At 32.5% G+C, this 18,726-nt stretch overlaps 1 protein-coding gene across 6 annotated transcripts in view; it reads left to right on the top strand.

Moving 5' to 3' along the window:
- FXR1 (FMR1 autosomal homolog 1) overlaps positions 1–18,398 on the top strand; it is a 69,762-nt gene extending 51,364 nt beyond the window's left edge. The window contains exons 10-18 of one of the 6 annotated variants that reach the window (XM_070406741.1): positions 1,417–1,526; positions 5,002–5,088; positions 6,334–6,391; positions 6,479–6,541; positions 10,022–10,225; positions 12,107–12,307; positions 13,000–13,080; positions 16,515–16,606; positions 17,340–18,398. In XM_070406741.1, the coding sequence (XP_070262842.1) occupies positions 1,417–1,526; positions 5,002–5,088; positions 6,334–6,391; positions 6,479–6,541; positions 10,022–10,225; positions 12,107–12,307; positions 13,000–13,080; positions 16,515–16,606; positions 17,340–17,510 (1,067 nt within the window). In that variant the 3' untranslated portion in view covers positions 17,511–18,398. Of the gene's footprint in view, positions 1–1,416; positions 1,527–5,001; positions 5,089–6,333; positions 6,542–10,021; positions 10,226–12,106; positions 12,308–12,999; positions 13,081–16,514; positions 16,607–17,339 lie in introns of all 6 variants that reach the window. The other 5 variants (XM_070406743.1, XM_070406739.1, XM_070406740.1 and 2 more) reach the window with 5 other exon arrangements.
- Positions 18,399–18,726: the final 328 nt, after the last annotated feature.

The following is an 18,726-nucleotide window of genomic DNA, read 5'->3' as shown; positions in this document are numbered from 1 at the left end:
CAACTCACCACTGATATAGTTCACAAGAAGAAAGGGGCACTAAGATTGGGGTGGGAGGGTTATGACATATCATCCTGACTTTCGTTATTTCGAAAAGATATTTGCTTATTTTTAGCAGGGTCAAGGATGGAGTTGCTGCTTGAGCTTCACTGTGTTAAAAATGAAGGTTGCTTTTATATGCTGCTGCTAGAGCTAAGAGAAGACATGTGAATTCCCTGACCTACTCTTATTTTTTTGCCTGTTCAATCACTGTTGCTTTTAAATTTAGGGTTATTAGTGGGGAAGGAGGCTTGAGAATAGGGACAGAAAATCTATAATAGTGTCTGCTGTATTGGCTGGCTTACTGTTACCATTGTTCCCTTACTCATTCTTTAATGAAAACTTGTTCTCTCAAGCATGCAGTAGGAAAATTTTCATTTTCACCCCTTTCAACCAGAATTAATTTATTGTGGAAATAGATTGCTGACTTAGCAATAAAAAAATTATTGGGGATTTGGACTTAAATAACATGGACTTGTTTAATAACATATATTGTGTTGCTGTTAATTTTATAAGAGATACATCGTTTCATGTAGGGAAGGTTACCTGAAAATACTGTTCCCAGGTAACAGTCCGCAGTATTGGTTTGTTATTTTATGTGAATGTATGTTGTAACTAATAAGTTCCTAAGGGGAAGAGAAATCTTCATGCTTCTTTTTTAGGTTGTCCTTTAATTATTGGATACTTTAATTATTGGGTACTGCTGTTTGACACTTAGAGGTTAAGTATAGAGAAGGTAAATAATTTGGATTTAATGTCATTTTATAGTATTTTATATCTAGGAAGACAGTATATCAGACACATGTTGTATGTATCTATAGCTGTGAAGTACTTTTTAAAAACTTACTGGTGTAAAATGTTATACTTGTTAAATGTTAACATTTAATTTCTACGAAGGAAATATTTTAAAAGTTATGTCTTCAAGTCACAGGTATCTTTTGAATAAATAGAAACTTGAAAATAAATTCAAGATTTAATTTAATTGTTTAAATAATTATATATAATGAATATAAACAAATTGATCTGACTAATGCTAAGATAAGTTTGTTTTTTTTGCCTCTGTATACAAGAAATGGGTTGGACTTGATATTTTAAAAGTATAAAATTGATGTAGAACATCTTAAAAGTTTATTTAGACTTTGAGAATGTTTTCCATGTGAGCAGCATTGTCAACCCAGTTAATGATAGCCTGCTGGAGAGAAGGAAATTTGAGACTGACAATAAAACTTCTCAGTAGTCTTTAGGGGTGAGTTAATGAGAGTACAAAGATAGAGCATAGCTTGGTTTTTATAATTTGATAGCAAGTTATAAATTATTTGAAAGGGTTAGCAGTATTGGTTTTTAACTTACCATTACATTTGTTTTCTCTTATTAAAGGAAAAGTAATTGGGAAAAATGGCAAAGTTATTCAAGAAATAGTGGACAAGTCTGGTGTGGTTCGGGTGAGAATTGAAGGAGACAATGAAAATAAACTACCTAGAGAAGATGTGAGTATTTAAAATGTAATTTAATTGGCCTGAGGTTTTTTTTTGTGTTGTTTTTGTGTGTGTGTGTTTCTTTTCATATTCTTTTCTTAGCTGACTTCATGTTATTTTGTATTTTGGAAATTTATGAAATTATACCTAGTGAGCTACTTACACTCTAGTGCAATGGACTTTTCAAAAGTTTTGTTCCTTCTAGTATTTCTTTTAACAAGTCTAGTTTTCATCATGGGCCCTGGGTTCTTAGTTGGTTTCTCAGTACTTGAGTAAAATGCCAATTTTTTAATAAAAGCCTTCAATTCGATCATGTTAACAGTCCCTTTTACACTTAGAATGTAAAGCTGTTCAATTTGATACTAAACAATACAGTCTTTTATGAAGGAATTCTTGAAAACACTCTCCCTTGCATTTTTATAGAATCTGAAAGCACTATTTCTTAATTGAAATCTTCAAGTTTTTCTGTTGCTATTTTGATATGAACTTTCTGAAATTTCTTTTCAGTCCTACTTCTCATATGTAGATATCTTGTCTACAATGCTGTTCTTTGCTTTCATATATCACTTTCAGGATTTCTTTATTTTGTGGCTTCAGTAATCAACTCTGTATAGTTGACTTAAACTTTGTATGTTTGAATATAAGGCAAGAATTTTCCTACAAATTATCTTCCAGTAATATACTCATACATAACTTCTTCAGTTTTGCACAATAGATAGCTGTTTGGAGAGTTTGTTAGCCTATTGGATAGAATCAGTCCTATAAAATAAAACAAAAAGCTGTAGACATTTAGCATAAGTAAATAGCTTCACATTAAGGATTGTTGTAACGATGCCTATCAAAGATAGTCACTTCCTTTATTCATTTTAATTAATTAGAATGTGGAGGAAAATGAATGAGGAAAAACAAATGAATAGTGTTATACATATGAGTACTTGTGGCTCAGATTGATTTCATTTTGCACTGTTTTGAAAATTACTACAAATCTCAAGCAACTTTTACTTATTCTTAAGCAAACCCTCCTTTCTCACCATTTTTGCATGACTTTAAGATGCCTTTGAGATAAGGAATAAAATTAATGTTTCATACTATTATGGGCACTTTCCCTCTTTATGCTTAATATATAAGATAATGGAGATCTATTAGCATACTACCACTATTTAAAATTAGTCTGAAGATCATGATGTTTACTGGCAAAGGCTATTTATTAAACAACTCAAGTATAAATTTCTTGGCTTGATACTACTATTTCATCTTCCCTTACCTTGATTTATTCCAATTGATTTTTAATATTTACCATCTTGTTGCAAGTGAATTCTAGGTTCTCCTTCAAATATAAAAATTTATACTTTTCAGTTTGTAGAATTGGTCAGTTGTTCCATTTCTGTGCTAGGTTAAATTTAAATGCTTACAGAAGCCAAGAAAATCACGTTAAATGATTAAGCAGGTTGAGATTTCCAAGATAGGGATGGGAGGGCACCAAGTATCTTTCTGTAAAAGAAACATGCTGCTCAGTTTTAATTTGGTTGACGTGTGGGAATGCTGCATTGTGTTGCTAGATCTTCTGATATTTTTTAAGAGAAGCTGAAAATCTATAATACTATAAAGAATTTTTTCAATTTCCTAAACATTTTTTGTTAAAATTAATCTGAAGTTTGGTAATGGTTTATTTCGGGCCACCATTCCACAATTTAAGCCACCTAAATCCCCTGGGGAGTGTTTTATAACTTTCTCCAAAATCTTTGGTGACTCATCTCTGGTCTGAGATGACCTTTGTATTCGTAGTAATTATTGTTGGTATACTAGGGTATGTAATGATTTTTTTTTTACATTTTCTGGCTTATCTTATATCTCCAAGCCAGGTAATAAACTCAAGAAATCAAATCTGAATATTCTCTCTCTCTCTCTCTCTCTTTCATTTTTACCTTATCACAATGAATTTTATAGAGTAGGCACTTGATAAATGTCCAGTTAATTAAGTTTGTTTGTTTTTTAATTTAAGATTAAGAATTCCCACCTAACCAGTTTTGCTCAGTGGATAGGGTGTCGGCCCACACAGACTGAATGGTCCCGGGTTTGATTCCAGTCAGGGGCATGTACCTTGGTTGTGGGCTTGATCATCCCCAGTGGGGGTTGTGCAGGAGGCCAGCTGATCAATGTTTCTCTCTCATGGATGTTTCCTAACTTTCGATCCCTCTCCCTTCCTCTTTATAAAAATCAATAAAATATATTGGGAAAAAAAAGATTAAGAGTTCCCCAGTCCAGGTAGGGGCTTGTGCAGGAGGCAACCAATCCATGTGTCTCTCTGAAATGGATGTTTCTCTCTCTTCCTCTTCCCTCCCTTTTATCTCTCTCCCCCTCCTCCATCCCTTCCATTCTTTCTAGAAGTCAATGGGAAAAATATCCTTGGGTGAGGATTAAAAATACATAAATAAATAATTCACCACTTAAATTGTTAAAAAGTCAGTTTGAAAATAAGCCATAGAGTAGTTTCTATAATCAAAAGTTCTTAAGCTACACTTAGTTCCATAAGGAACTATTCTATAAAATCAAGAAAATGGGAAGAGACACTGAAACACATTGGATCACTTTATTTAGGCTATACTCATTCTCCTTAGCCAATAGTATGCTAGAAGTGTATTTCTTTTCTTTTTTTCTTTGTAATATATTTTTATTGATTTCAGAGAGGAAAGGAGAGGGGGAGAGAGAAATATCAATGATGAGAATCATTGATTGGCTGCTTCTTGCATGCCCCCTTCTGGGGATTGAGCCTGCAACCCAGGCATGTGCCCTTGACTGGAATTGAACCTGGGACCCTTTGGTCTGCAGGCCGATGCTCTATCCACTGAGCCAAACCAGCCAGGGCTAGAAGTGTATTTCTTTAAAGAAAAAAAATCATCAATTAGTATCTTAATTCTCTTCTACTTTTTTAAAACCTTTCTCCTCTAAAATTCATCAAGGTAAACCAAGTCTATGTTAATCTTTTGACTTGCTTTTAAACCTGTGACAAACTATATGCCCTTACCAATAATTCCTTATTTTACTTTGTGTAAATATTTATACTCTGTAGGTGATACTTATGTTAATAGTTAGGAAGCATTCCCTCCAACACAGACTTCGAAGGTTTCGTTATCTGAAGATGCTCAGTGTCACTAATTCTCAGTAATGCAAAATTAAAATCACAATGAGATAGCATCTCACACCTGTCAGAATGGCTATTATTAATAAATAAATGGGGTGGGGGATGGACCAGAAAATCTGATATCTAAAAAGTAATTTTTTAAATGCTAAGTTGTAGTGCAAATATGACAAATTTTTGAAAATCTCAATATTTCAAATTACATTGATATTTTTTAAGTCTTGAACTTTAATAGATATAAATAGCTATGTGTTTTAGAAAAGTTTTCCAAATTATATATTGGTATGTCAAATTTAGGCTAGAATTTTGTTAAAATATTAAATGCTTGAGGACGTTGTTTTCCTACAGGGGATGGTTCCATTTGTATTTGTTGGCACTAAAGAAAGCATCGGAAATGTGCAAGTTCTTTTAGAGTATCATATTGCTTATCTAAAGGTATGTATACTATTCACATTTATATCATTGTTGCTCCCCACTTTAAGCTTTATTAATTTGGTAATGTTTGTAGTAAATTTTAGATACTTATGTATTTTTAATTTAGGTTCAGTTATGCCGTTTTTATGAGAATTTATAAATAAAACATCTTTTGCCATAATAAAATCATTTGCCTCATGCACATTGTTTCTCTTTCCCTCTGAACTTTTGCATTTCTTTCCTTACTGTTATCACTTAATGTACCTACACATTCTGTACTGGAACTATTTTGTTTTTACTTGATGCTTTACATGCAAACAAGACACAAAATCAGCAGTGAAGATAGGCTTTCTTTGTAACTGGTATTATCTGAATCAGATGCCATTTGGTAATTCCTTAACCATTGTTTATAATGTAGTCTGTTTGAGTTCATAAATAGAGCAAGGGCTTTAGAAAAGAAATGTCACATTAAATTAATAAAAGTTGTATTTGTTATTTTTTACTATTCCTCTTTTATTCCTGCTATGGTTCTCTTGTTTAGAGTAAAGTAATATCCTCAACTGCTCTGTCTAGTTAGTATGCTTTCCTTTTAGTCATATCATTGCTGCTGTTTTAATATTTTGAAAGCACCCCTGATACTCTCATTCCATTCTTTTAAAAGCTTATCTTTATATAAGTCTCAATTCAATCTGGCATTCTAAGCCCATGTTTTACCTTTCAGTGCTCTACTAACTTTTATAAAGCCAAGAGCTTTGTTTAGATACCCTCCCTTCACATCCTGTAATGACCTCAATTTCTGAATTACCAAGCCTACTAGTTCATCTAGGTCACAACTCAGGTGTCATTATTTTGATAGGAAAGTAGGTTAATGGTACATCTCATTGATGCTACCTGAACCTCATTTAACAGAGTTTTAACTCATTCAGAGCTAAATCTGGTAACATTGTATAATTATTAGCTTTTTAATAAATGGGTCATTTAATGCTTATCAAACATCCCCTTGAAGGAGGAGAGTCCTGGTCTTTTTTTACATTGCATGCCTGTAGCACTTAGCATGACTGGCACACATGTAGGGCATCAGTAAATGTTTGGTGAATTGAAACAGCAAATGACTTTGCAGGTTGTGTTTACTAGGAACACAACTGTACTTGACCAAATGCCCACGATGCTTCTTTCATTAGTAGGGAGTATAGCTCTAGCTTTATTTAGACTTTAAGAAGACAAAAAGTTACAAATAAGATTTACCCTTTATTGTTTTGATTATAGGAAGTAGAACAACTAAGAATGGAACGCCTACAGATTGATGAACAGCTACGACAGATTGGTATGGGTTTCAGACCTTCTTCCACCAGAGGGCCTGAAAAAGAGAAAGGATATGCCACTGATGAAAGTACCGTCTCTTCTGTACAAGGTTCTAGGTCTTATAGTGGAAGAGGCAGAGGTCGTCGGGGCCCTAATTACACCTCCGGTTATGGTAAAAACTTTTTTTTTTTTTTACTAGTTCTAGTTTAGGTGCTCCAATACATTTTGCTTAATATTATTTAGTTAGTTTTTTACCTTATTTTCCCTTTGAGGGCAGTAGATAAGTTCTGAGGTATACGTCTTAGTAATAGTGATGGCACACTTTATGTTAATGACAATAAAAGCTGTGCAGTTATAGCTGTGTAATGAAATAAAACATGTTTTTGTTACGTTGATGGTTCATTATCATATTTATTATTAAATAGATATGAAACTTGTTTTCCAAATATTTCCCCTGTACAGTTGTATACATTTTCCAATAAAAGTCTAATAATGCTGGCTTATACTACTAGGAATCATTTTTGCTTACCCTCTGGGGAAAGTAAAAAGGAGAAATATTCTAACCACTGTGCCAAAATTGCATATAGCAAATATATACTAGCTTTTAAAATATACTTTATTGGCTCATTCAGCAGTTCTGAGTATTAATATCTCTGGAATTATTTTATGAAATACAGCATTTCACTAAAGTGAGGGCTTTAAAAATTAGAACCTAATTAACATTTTTGTAAAATGTATTTATTTTACTTTGAGGATGGGGCCTAACCCATATAGCAAGGGGTCAATGGATTGTGCTGGTCAGTAATTCTCTAATCCTAAATTCTCACTTATTCTTCTTCAGCTTTGTGGAGTTTTCCAATTTTCTACATTTGGACTTGGATCTTAGCAGTGACCTGGTTATTTTTTTCCTTTATTCTTTCCTTTCTCTTTACTTCTCTACTCCCCTATGCTCATTCTAACTGCCTTGAAAATACTATCTTATAATCCCTAAAATAAAAGGCATTTAGGGAAAATATGAATATATGAAAGCTTACAGTGTGCAGGTTACATATCCAAATTTCATGTCATGTTTGACTGAAGAATCATTTAATGTTGCCAGTTATGTTAAATTTGTACTATTTTATATTGGTTGTAGAGTTGAAAGATTAATTTTCCCTTCCCTTTCATATATTCGTTTTTTAACTTTTAAAGTTAACCCTATATTGAAACATGAAAAACAAATTCCAATAAAGTAAAACTATTTAGCATGTGAAGGGCTGAGAATTATGGACTTATTATATTCCTGAAAATACATTTAATACAAAAGAAAAGCAGTAATTAAATAGAAATTAAGTATATACTGAATGATTTCAGAGGTTTACAAATTAATAGTATAAATAATCACATTTGACTTTTTGAATGATGAGGATTATAGGCCTCTGTGGGAAGTCAAGTCAAGTTATAGATGAGCCATCACTTTTTGGCAAAATGCTTTTGTTGAGAGTAGATAATAAATTTACCTGAGAAAGGTAGAGGAATATCATTGGGACTGAAGAAAGCTCTGCCAATTGTTCAGTAGATGGCACTCTTACCTCTGAATCTTTACAGATGGTGTAACATTATATATTTTTTAAATAACCATGGAACTTGGGCTTGAGAGAAAGTCATTTGAATTTGGTTATAGATCTTGTCCACTTAATATCAGAAGGATTTTTTAAGGAGATAATACATATAAACTGTATAAGAAACATTTTCTCTAGAACATCCCTGAAGTTGGTATGTCTTACAATGGATGATGTCTTATAACTTTCATTGGCAGTATTTAATGGCACACAAAAGTATGTCTTAGGATGAATGGTTGGCGTGTGGATTTGATAAAATGTACTCTAACTATTAAGTTTAGCATACACAATCATTGAAAAGGGGTGATTTTAGAAAGGGGAAAATCTGATTTAAAATTCAGTCTTTTAATTTGTTGGAGTCATTAAAAATTGAATCACTTTTATGAGTTAATTTTAAAGCTTTTTCAAAAGTTTGTAAGTTCAGAAGTTCTTATATATTCCATTCTTCACTATTCATGAAATGATAAATAAGTGTTTGGGAATTCAAGGAGAAAGGAAGTTGGTAGGCTCCTTCACTTGTTAAACTTCACATTTTATTTCCTATACTCAGTCCTTTTAACTTTTGTATCTGAAGAGCTCTTGTGTTTTGCTTTTATCATCAAATGACATTGGCATTTAAATGTAGGGAACTTATAGTTTAGTATGGAATCACTCTTATTTGGGAGTTTTAGTAAAGGAACTTCAAAATCATGCAGCAAGTTTACTCAACAGAAAATGGTTATGTTCATTGGTAGGCGTCTGGGAGCAGTTAAAGGTATGAGACATAGCTGCACCCTTTACATTTATCATAGACCAAGTGAGAAGCAGATCCAAAAGGGATAAAAATAGAAAACATTCGGCAACACTGCATGACCGGTATAAATGCTGCTAAGAAAATAAGAGAAGAGAGGTCTGTTTTCATTCAAATTGGTCTGAACCTAGAAATTGAACTGGGCTTTGAAAAAAATGTTTGGTTATATGATAAAAGGAAAAGGTGGAAGAGACACCCCAGAACTACCTAAGAATAGAAGTGGAAATGAGTGTGATAGTGATTGGGTTACATAAAGCTAATAATAATGATGATATTGTAAGGCATAGAGTATTTGCGGTATTTAAATTTTTAAAGGGTCATTATTAAAATAGGTCAGTGATGGCGAACCTTTTGAGCTTGGCGTGTCAGCATTTTGAAAAACCCTAACTTAACTCTGGTGCTATGTCACATATAGAAATTTTTTGATATTTGCAACCATAGAAAAACCAAGATGTATATTTTTGATATTTATTTTATATATTTAAACGCCATTTAACAAATAAAAATCAACCAAAAAAATGAGTTCGTGTGTCACCTCTGACACGGGTGTCATAGATTCGCCATCACTGAAAGAGGTCATTTGAAAGTCAGAAATGGTCTGAACTTTTAAAGTCAGGCTGAATTTTTGTCTCATGGATCTGTTGTTGATTTGAAGTTGTCTTTCCTCAGAATAACCCCCTTAAAATTTGTTCAGTAATTTCAAATACTGTATTCTAATTTAAGAAACTTGCTCATAAAACATAGCTGTTTTATGTACAGCCACTAAAAATACACTTCCAGTTTATAAGAGACCATTAGTTATCAGAAACATCCTGATTTCAGAGATATTAAAATGTGAAAAATGGTAAAATACACTACATAACTTTATTTTTCTAAATATAATTGAAGTTTGCTTTTAAATATTGGATAGCAGTTATATTTACTATACTAATTTGATATTAAACCTAAAAATGGGCAAAATTTTAAAAATATTTTCCCATTTAGTGCATTTTTATATTTGTATATGTAATGTTTTATATGTTTTCTGTAATATTCTATTCTGTTGGCTGTAAAACAATTCAGGTTTTAACTATCTAAAGAGTAGATACTATATTATTAGTATAATATTAACATTTCTTTATTAAGAAATTTTGAAATCAGTGTTTTGATTTAGTGTTTTTGAAGCAGCCAAATAGCAGTTATTTAAACAATGGTTTGCAGGAAACTTTTAATTTTTTTTCATTCCTATAAAAAATTGGCTTATGTTCTCTTCTTTCCCAAGGTACAAACTCTGAGCTGTCTAACCCCTCTGAAACAGAATCTGAGCGTAAAGACGAGCTGAGTGATTGGTCATTGGCAGGAGAAGACGATCGAGAGAGCCGACATCAACGTGACAGTAGGAGACGCCCAGGAGGAAGAGGCCGAAGTGTCTCAGGGGGTCGAGGTCGTGGTGGACCACGTGGTGGCAAATCCTCCATCAGTTCCGGTAGTCTTTTATATACTATGTCAGCATCATTTTTTTGTAAACATTGTGACTTTATACAAATTAGTTTATTTTCTGGGGCCACTGATTTTTGGAAGTTTGTCTTGGTACTTACTGAAGAAAATAATACAACATAACAGTGTAAGGAAAAGCTTTTATCAGTGAAGGTTAACTAGAATATTTGGGTCAGAAAAATATGTGTTTATCCCTTCAATTTTGAGGGGCTTATGTAATTAGAGTGTTTTTTCTCTCTAAAATTTTTGAGTTTACGTATCTGTTGGCCACACAGACCCAGATAATTCATATGGTCAGAAAGATCTAAATTCCTTTGTGTACTTAATATTGAAAAGTAATTGAAAAGCATTTTTTGCTACACTGTGTACTACTTTGGGAACAGAAAAAAATTGTGTTTTCAACTTAAAATATTTTTTTTTATTATTTTACTGTTTGAGGAATTGAGTTGTAAAGAGAAGTGTTTAGAAGGCTGAGATTTGAGGTGTGCAGGCAAATTTTTACTCATGTGTTTTTGAAGATTTTAAATGCTATAACTTCAGTGGAGTTGTAGAGTTGCCAGAATGTTTTTGCTTAGCATAATAGGGCTGGGGGGAGAATTGTCAGGGATACTTGGACTAGATTATATCAGGGAAATAACCATAACGTATTGTAAACCACTTTAAGAAAACCACTCTTAATGTTATACAGTGCCCTATGAAAGTTTATATAGTATTTTAAATGTTATAAAACATATATAATTAAATATATAAAAATATATATTATATATATAATTAAATATATACCAGGTGTGCTTACAAGTTAGAAAAAACTGGAACAAGTCACAAAATTTAGGAACTTTTTAAAAGGTACTCTCTAGTTCCAGTGAAACTCTTTAATCCCTAAAATTTAGTTTATAGGCTTTCAGATAAATAGTTTTTATATTTTTAGTACATTGTTCACTATTACCAAGGTTTATAATATAATATGCTGAATTATAAATAAATGTACTTAGTGTTTATGATTAATGGATAAACTTAGTGTCTTTTGCAAAGATGCTAGCTTGCTAGCTGTTACCAATGGAAACTTAGAAATGAAAAGTCGTGATTAGGTGAATTTCTTCTATAATTTGATTGGTGGAGGCAATAAATGCACATAGGTAAGATGGGTATTTTTTTCTTACAAATTATATCTTAAAACTTTTCTTTTCCCACCTTCACCCCACCTTATCCCACCTTCACTTTTTGTTTCTAGATATGGGAGTACTAGTCAACACTCATTTCCACATTTTGCTATAACCAGTTAGAATTTCAACTTTTGTAGTTGTTTTTTTCCTTTGTGTGTGTGTGTAGACTTGTTTTGATTGCTTCAGTTTATAGTAACTGATAAGTCGTGGCGTGCAGGTGTTGAGTATTATTTGGAAATAGTCCATTAATATTAGCAAAAAGAAGCAACAGTCACCTTTAGCTCAATAAAGGTGACAAAAGCTCTTTGTTCAAATTAATTCATATTAGCTGGATATTTATTTCTCCTTAATTTTATTTTTCTAACCTCTGGTCAGGTTTAGCTAGGAATGTGAATGTCAGAAATAGCATGTATAATGTGCTATATATATCCTAACATTTTCAAAACAAGTCAAAGTGAAACAGTAGGAAGCTGAGGTGTCTGCTCATCTTTTGCTTTAATTTTTCATTGCCATTTCAAGTTTTTTCATCTTTACTACTTTCCAGGTAAAATAGTGATAAAGAAAACATTTGAAGACAGAATATATTTTTATTGGGGCAAAATTCAAGTTTCTTAATTATTAATTAATACAGCTTAATATAGATGAAAACATTCCTATTAACTGCAGCTCTCTTAAACAAATATTTCTTGCCTCTGACATGCATATAGTGCTCAAAGATCCAGACAGCAATCCATACAGCTTACTTGATAATACAGAATCAGATCAGACTGCAGACACTGATGCCAGCGAATCTCATCACAGTACTAACCGTCGTAGGCGGTCTCGTAGACGGAGGACTGATGAAGATGCTGTTCTGATGGATGGAATGACTGAATCTGATACAGCTTCAGTTAATGAAAATGGGCTAGGTATGTAAGCACTTAGGGAAAAGATATATATTGTATAATACTGTTAATGTATTATGCTTTTTTCACATAAACAAAAACCCAAAAATATGCAATTTGAAAATTGGATTTTTTAGTGCTTGCTTCAAACAAAGATAGCTTTGTATCTGTCTTAAATATCCAGTTTTCAGATTTGTATAGTCAAATTATTTGAAACTGAGAGGGTTTATTAAAGTGCCCTTTGATGCCATTGCATAACACAGATATACAAACTGCAAGGCACTTAATACTCTTATTGTACCTAAACCAAAATCGGGCTTTCAGCTTACCTCTTTAAAAATTATTATAAATAATACTAATGAAAATGGCATTAATTTGCAAAGGGCTAAACTGTCATTAACTTTGGTTAATAAATAAACTGTATTGGAGAGGAAAACTTTATCTCCCTGAATGATGGCATTTTAAAAATTAAATCATAAAGTTTGTTTAATTAAGAGTTAAAACCCTCTTAATTTCCAGATGATAATTCCATTTTGTAAATCTATTTGGAATGCTTAAAACTACGGAAGTTATTTTCCTGTCAGTAATTTATGGGTTTTTTCTTCCCTATTTAACTGAAAGTTTCTGTTTCCCTTTCCTTGAATCTTTGAAGGAACAAAGTTTTTGTCTTGTTTTGTTTTTATCAGAATAGTTCATGGTAAATTTTGCAATTACAGATGATAGTGAAAAAAAACCCCAGCGACGCAATCGTAGCCGCAGGCGTCGTTTCAGGGGTCAGGCAGAAGATAGACAGCCAGGTAACTTGAGTGGACCTGTTGACACCACCAGGTCATAAGCATGGAAAAAAAATGTCATGTGTCTGCTTTCTAAATAAATTATACTTACATATACACATGTGTGCATATACATTCAAGATGTGCATTGCATAAATTATTTACTCAACTAATAAGACTACTACTCTTAAGAAAATGCATTCTTCCTTGACACCGTAAATGTTTAGTAACCTGTCTAATTGAACTAATATTACTCAAATTTTTTTCATGGAAATACTGTTGAGAAGGCCATTATTTTGTCCACTTGGCAGATTCTTCACCCTTGAATTGGGGTCTGCCATCCCAGGGGACTATGTTGTTAGATTGTGATTGAGGTTGATTGGCAAAACTGGAGAGCTTTTGCATGGTGCCTCCTTACTCTATCTGCATTTAGCCCCTCATTTTTGTGGGAATTTTATAATACCCACATTTAAAAAAAAAAAAGTACAAATGAGAAAAATACTTGAAAATGTTTTTTTTCTAATAAGAGGAATGCATGCTATGTTTTTGTTTATTGTAGTGTGATGTTTTTTCCCTACACCTACTAACTATTCAAATTAATAGTACTTACTTATTAGCTTTAGAATGTTAATTTTTAAGTAGTCATGTTTTTAGTAACTTGAAAGAAAACTTGTTGGTTGTGTCTATATTATTTTGAACATAATTCCATTTCCTGTGTAAGAGAATCACATGTATATTCACAAATAAACCCCTTTTAAGCTAATCAATTTTGCATTCTTTCCAGAGCAAATTCTTTCATGTGTTTTCCCCAACTAAGGAATGTAAATTCCATTATCTAGAATTTTAAGTTAGGTGGTTATAGAGATATTTGGGAAAACCCATTAAAGGCTATTAGTTCCCATTCTTGAAAAAAAACTCAGGCTTTAAAGATATTTTTGTAAAACTAAAAGGAATTAAATATTGTCAAATATAGAAAGTTTCCAGAAAATATTTGTTTTCCCCTCTCTTCTTTACCCACTGTCTTTAGTGTTAGAGATATATTTTAGATCAAGAGATCACATTTCATTTTCTTAAGCTGGCACAGCAGTGAATATAGTCTCTGGCCATACTTTATAAATAAGAAAGTTCAAGCTGGGCGCTTATAGGATAAATTACAATGTAATTTATTAACTAAATGGATGGTGATTTATTACTAAGTCAATGGACATGAAAGGAATAATGTAGTGGTTTTGTCAACGAAGAGGCAGAGATTTCTGCATTGTATTAATTGAAATTTGAGTAATTTGGAATTTTTAATAACTTGTGTTCCATATCTCAATTTATTCCTATTTTACTCTGTTCTTTTGGAAATTGCTTTTCATCTTTAGAATTCTTTGCCTTCCCTAGCCTATTCCTGCCCTACTCCCTCCTCAATCCCCCCTAAAAAAACAAATCCAAAACTCAAAATAAGATAGAACAAGCACACATATTCTCATTGCCTCTGCAGCAGTTCTAGGAAGGCAGCCTCTATCTAAAGAATATCAACATTCTTTTAAATACACGGTTATTTAATTTGTTCTATTTGCTTAAAATTTCCTGTTCTTAATGTAAATTAAACAATGAATATTCTTTACGAAGAATGTGACAGTACAGTGGTGTCCAGTTGATTAACTTGGACCTCTAACCTAAGAGGAAATTCTAGAGTCCAAATTATGTTGCACAAATTGCTTGTTTTTTTTTTTTCCTAGTTATTTTAAATATGTATTCATCTGTATTGAACTTTTAAGTGGCTGGTATTTTAAAGACTGGCTGTAGATAGGGGTTTTGTTTTTTTAATCAACTGAATTTGTTTTGGTTTTACCTCCCCTTATGGGAAAGGAGGGGCACTGGTAAGTTTTTACCTTCCCAACTAAGTGCCTTTTAATTTAATTGGTAAACTATATTAAAGTATATTATTCTATGTCTGTACATAATTGTCAGGGTTTCCAGGTAGATGAGTTCTTCAGGTATCACTGAGGACTGAATTATAGAAACATAATGGATTTAATTATTAAGGTGCTTCCCAAATTAGAATAATTCCTAGAATGGTTTTATCACCAGGTACGTAGACATAACAGTGAAGTGGATTTGATAGTATCCCCCTCCCCAATTTTGGAAACCATTGTTAAATGTATTTATAATTCATTAACAGTGAATTTAAATGATTTTTAAAGCTCCAAAATGAACACACTCAGTTTCTTCTAATTTGGAAGAAAAGAAGCAGTGTTAGACAAGAAACATCTTTAGTGATATTTCTAATAAATGATATGTATTATTTCTGAATTACATTGTTTTTTGAGTTTTTAAAAAATTCTTCTAATACTTATAGACAGTTCTTGGATCTTATAAAAGTATTAGTATGTCAGTTTATGATTAAGAAAAAATGAATTGTAAATAAATGCAGTTTTACATCAGAATGATTTATTTTTATAAAAATTTGAACCCGATGAACCAATTCTCCTCCTAACTAGTGACTAATTAGACATTTACTTGAATTTTTATTCTTTACTCCCATAATTTGCTCCCATAATTTAAAATATACTATATTTCACATAATCAGGGATTTCTAAGTTGCAAGCCTTCAGAGAGAGAGGATTGAGGCATAAAGTTGGACTAGCCCAGAGTACCTGTAGACAAGAGGTCATTTGTGGCACTGGGTTGGCAGTAAGTAAGACGTTAGGTCGGATTAATCTTTTCCCTAGATCATTGCTGCCATCCACCTACTTGCAAACACACATGTACACCTCAATCAGTCCCTCAAAAGACTGAAAGATTGGCTAAATGAGGAGGGAGTGGTTAGTTAAATTCACGGTGGCCTTTCTCTTACCATGATCAATGTTTACATTTTTAGGGTGGCTTTCTGTCATCTTTAGTTTGCTTGTAGTTTTTTATTGTCGATCACTCAGAATGGTTTCTAGTGTGGAATGTTTAAAAGGAACCAGAAAATACCACACTTGGATTTCTTACTTGTGTTTCTTAAAAAAATAACAGAGCTAATATTTGAGTAACTTTTTACACCTTTGCTGAAATTTTCAAATTGAAGTACACCACCCCATGATTTATACCAAACTTGCCCCATTTTTTCCCCCCAAATATTGTCTGGGCTTAGAATGCTGCCTTTCCTATTCTTGGTTGTGGATTTCTGTATCAAACTTATGCCACAGCCATACACTCAACCAGAAGCAAATGGCTGGATTCCTGTGAAAGAGGACGTTAATCTAGGCTTCCTCGATCTCCAGCTTAAAACTTTTTATTGTTATTGCTAAGTTGCAGGCACATTTTTCAAGCTGTTTTTGGTTGGAGGTGTTACCCAGCTTAAGAAAAATTTAAAATTGGGTAACCCACCATTAGTTCATTTTAAAAGTAAAATTACTCTTTATCCATAAATAAACTTTAGACATATTTTTCAACACCTGTAATTTTTTTCTCATCTTCAACAGTCACAGTTGCAGATTATATTTCTAGAGCTGAGTCTCAGAGCAGACAAAGAAACCTCCCAAGGGAAACTTTGGCTAAAAACAAGAAAGAAATGGTAAGGAGAATTTAAAATGTAGGTTTTGTTGCCTTTTTTTTTTTTTTTTTTTGTATGGTTTAGCTTTATTTTTACTTAACTTTCTGTATGATCGCTTGTTTCCCCCCAGCTAAACAAATACTATTTTAGTTAAAGACTACTATTGAGTTTGTTGTTGGCCCCAGGTAACTGAAGATAGAAATGCATGCTTGAGCCTGAAATACTTTTCCGTTAGAACTCTAAATAGCATTTGTAAAGCTCAGTCTGCCCAAAGATATTGGGCATAAAGATTATTGCTTAATTTGGGGAGCAATAGGCTACATACCTCTTCTCAGTGATGGATCTAGACCTTTAAGTTTCAGTTCTTTTAATGCTTTGAAGGATTTATATGTAACTGAGTTTTTAAAAAGGTGAGTAAAGTAGGCGATTATTTGATTTACTTAGGGTATTAACTATATCTTTTACATGGTTAGCTTTCAAGTGGTTAAAATAAAATTAGGTTCAAATTTTCAGTAATCAAGTACATACTATTCAGTAATCAGGTACCTCTAGGTACTAGAAACAAAGAATTGAAATACCCAGAGAGGTAGAGTATATTGGTATTTATTTTGAACTTTAAGAATATTTGAATTATTTAATCCATTGTATCAAACTAAAATTACTTAGTAGCTAATTATTGTTTATGTAGTTATTTTCCTCCTCAGCTATAGATTTTATTTATAAAGAAGTTGAAAAAGTTGTCTCCCTTTGGCAGGCAAAAGATGTGATTGAAGAGCATGGTCCTTCAGAAAAGGCAATAAATGGCCCAACTAGTGCTTCTGGCGATGAAATTTCTAAGCTACAGCGTACTCCAGGAGAAGAAAAGATTAATACCTTAAAAGAAGAAAACACTCAAGAAGCAGCAGTCCTGAATGGTGTTTCATAAACTGAAGAAGTTCCTAGTTTACAGTTCTTTTACATTACATTTTACAATAGTGCTTGTACAGCTTGCCAAAGATAGAATATGGATCGCCAGTCTTTACATCGCACTTTCAGTTCCTCCATTTGGAATTCAGAAAGGGGAGGGATCCTGAAGAAATCATATGTTAAACATACTTTGACACCTACTGTGTTATAAAATATATCATCAGATGTGCCTTGAGAATAGTATATGTAACATTAAAAAAAGTTGCTGGCTATAGGAAATGTTATTTTGTTTTCAAAATATGGCAGAGATGGGGGGAGGTTGGTGGGGTGGGATCCCTGACATAATACTCTTTATGAAAGCATTAGCTGCTTTTGTTACATTTTTAATAATATGCAACCACTTCTTCACCTGAGGAAAACTAGAGTTGAAATGCAGTCTAAAATATTTTGCACTGAATTGTAATTTCTTCATTAGTTTAGTCTGGAAACTGGTCTGTTTTGATGTGTTTTTAAAATGCTGTATGTAGAGGAAAATCTGCAGACCACTGGAATACATTTGTTAAACTCTCAACTGCAGGGACACTGGGTGATATTGGCAGTGACTGTTCTATATTGAGGCTTTGTTTGGTTTATTTATTAAAGTGTACAGTATTTAAAAATCAAACATAGCTTTAGTTAAAACACTAAGCTGAATTAGTCATGTCCATTCAGACATAACCTGAACTACTGAAAAGATCACTTTCCAGAAGGTTTATTCTGTATAAACTACATGTTAGTCCAGTAGAGTATCTTTTCCTTTTCTTAATTTTTTTCTTTTTTTCCCCCTTTTTCTTTTTTTTTTTTATTTTGGTTGTTTGATGTGCAATATGTTTTTGTATGCAGGTAGTAAATAAACTTTGATCTTCCATTTGCTGATTTTTAACTTTCTACTTTTTATACCCACTGTTGCAAAGTAGTTGGAGCTACTTAGAGGCCTAGAATAGTATCCTGATTGCTTTTTAAAAAGCATTTATACTTGCTCATAAATAATATCAAACTATTAATTGGTCAGTTAATCATTTTGTGATGAATCCTGAAATCTTAGCAATTAAAATTTAATCTGTTAGAATAGAATGGCTTAGGGAATTGACCATACATTTGATTTAGGAAAATCTTTGGAACATAAAATTGTAATCAAAGACAAATTTGGAGGGCAGTGGGGTAAAATCTAGAATTTTTTGCCTTTGATTATTTTT

This window comes from Myotis yumanensis, unplaced genomic scaffold (assembly GCF_028538775.1).
Source record: "Myotis yumanensis isolate MYYU_CA2020_CCGP unplaced genomic scaffold, mMyoYum1.0.hap1 SCAF_2, whole genome shotgun sequence".
Taxonomy (NCBI): domain Eukaryota; kingdom Metazoa; phylum Chordata; class Mammalia; order Chiroptera; family Vespertilionidae; genus Myotis; species Myotis yumanensis.
This window is presented reverse-complemented; position numbering and strand designations above follow the sequence as displayed.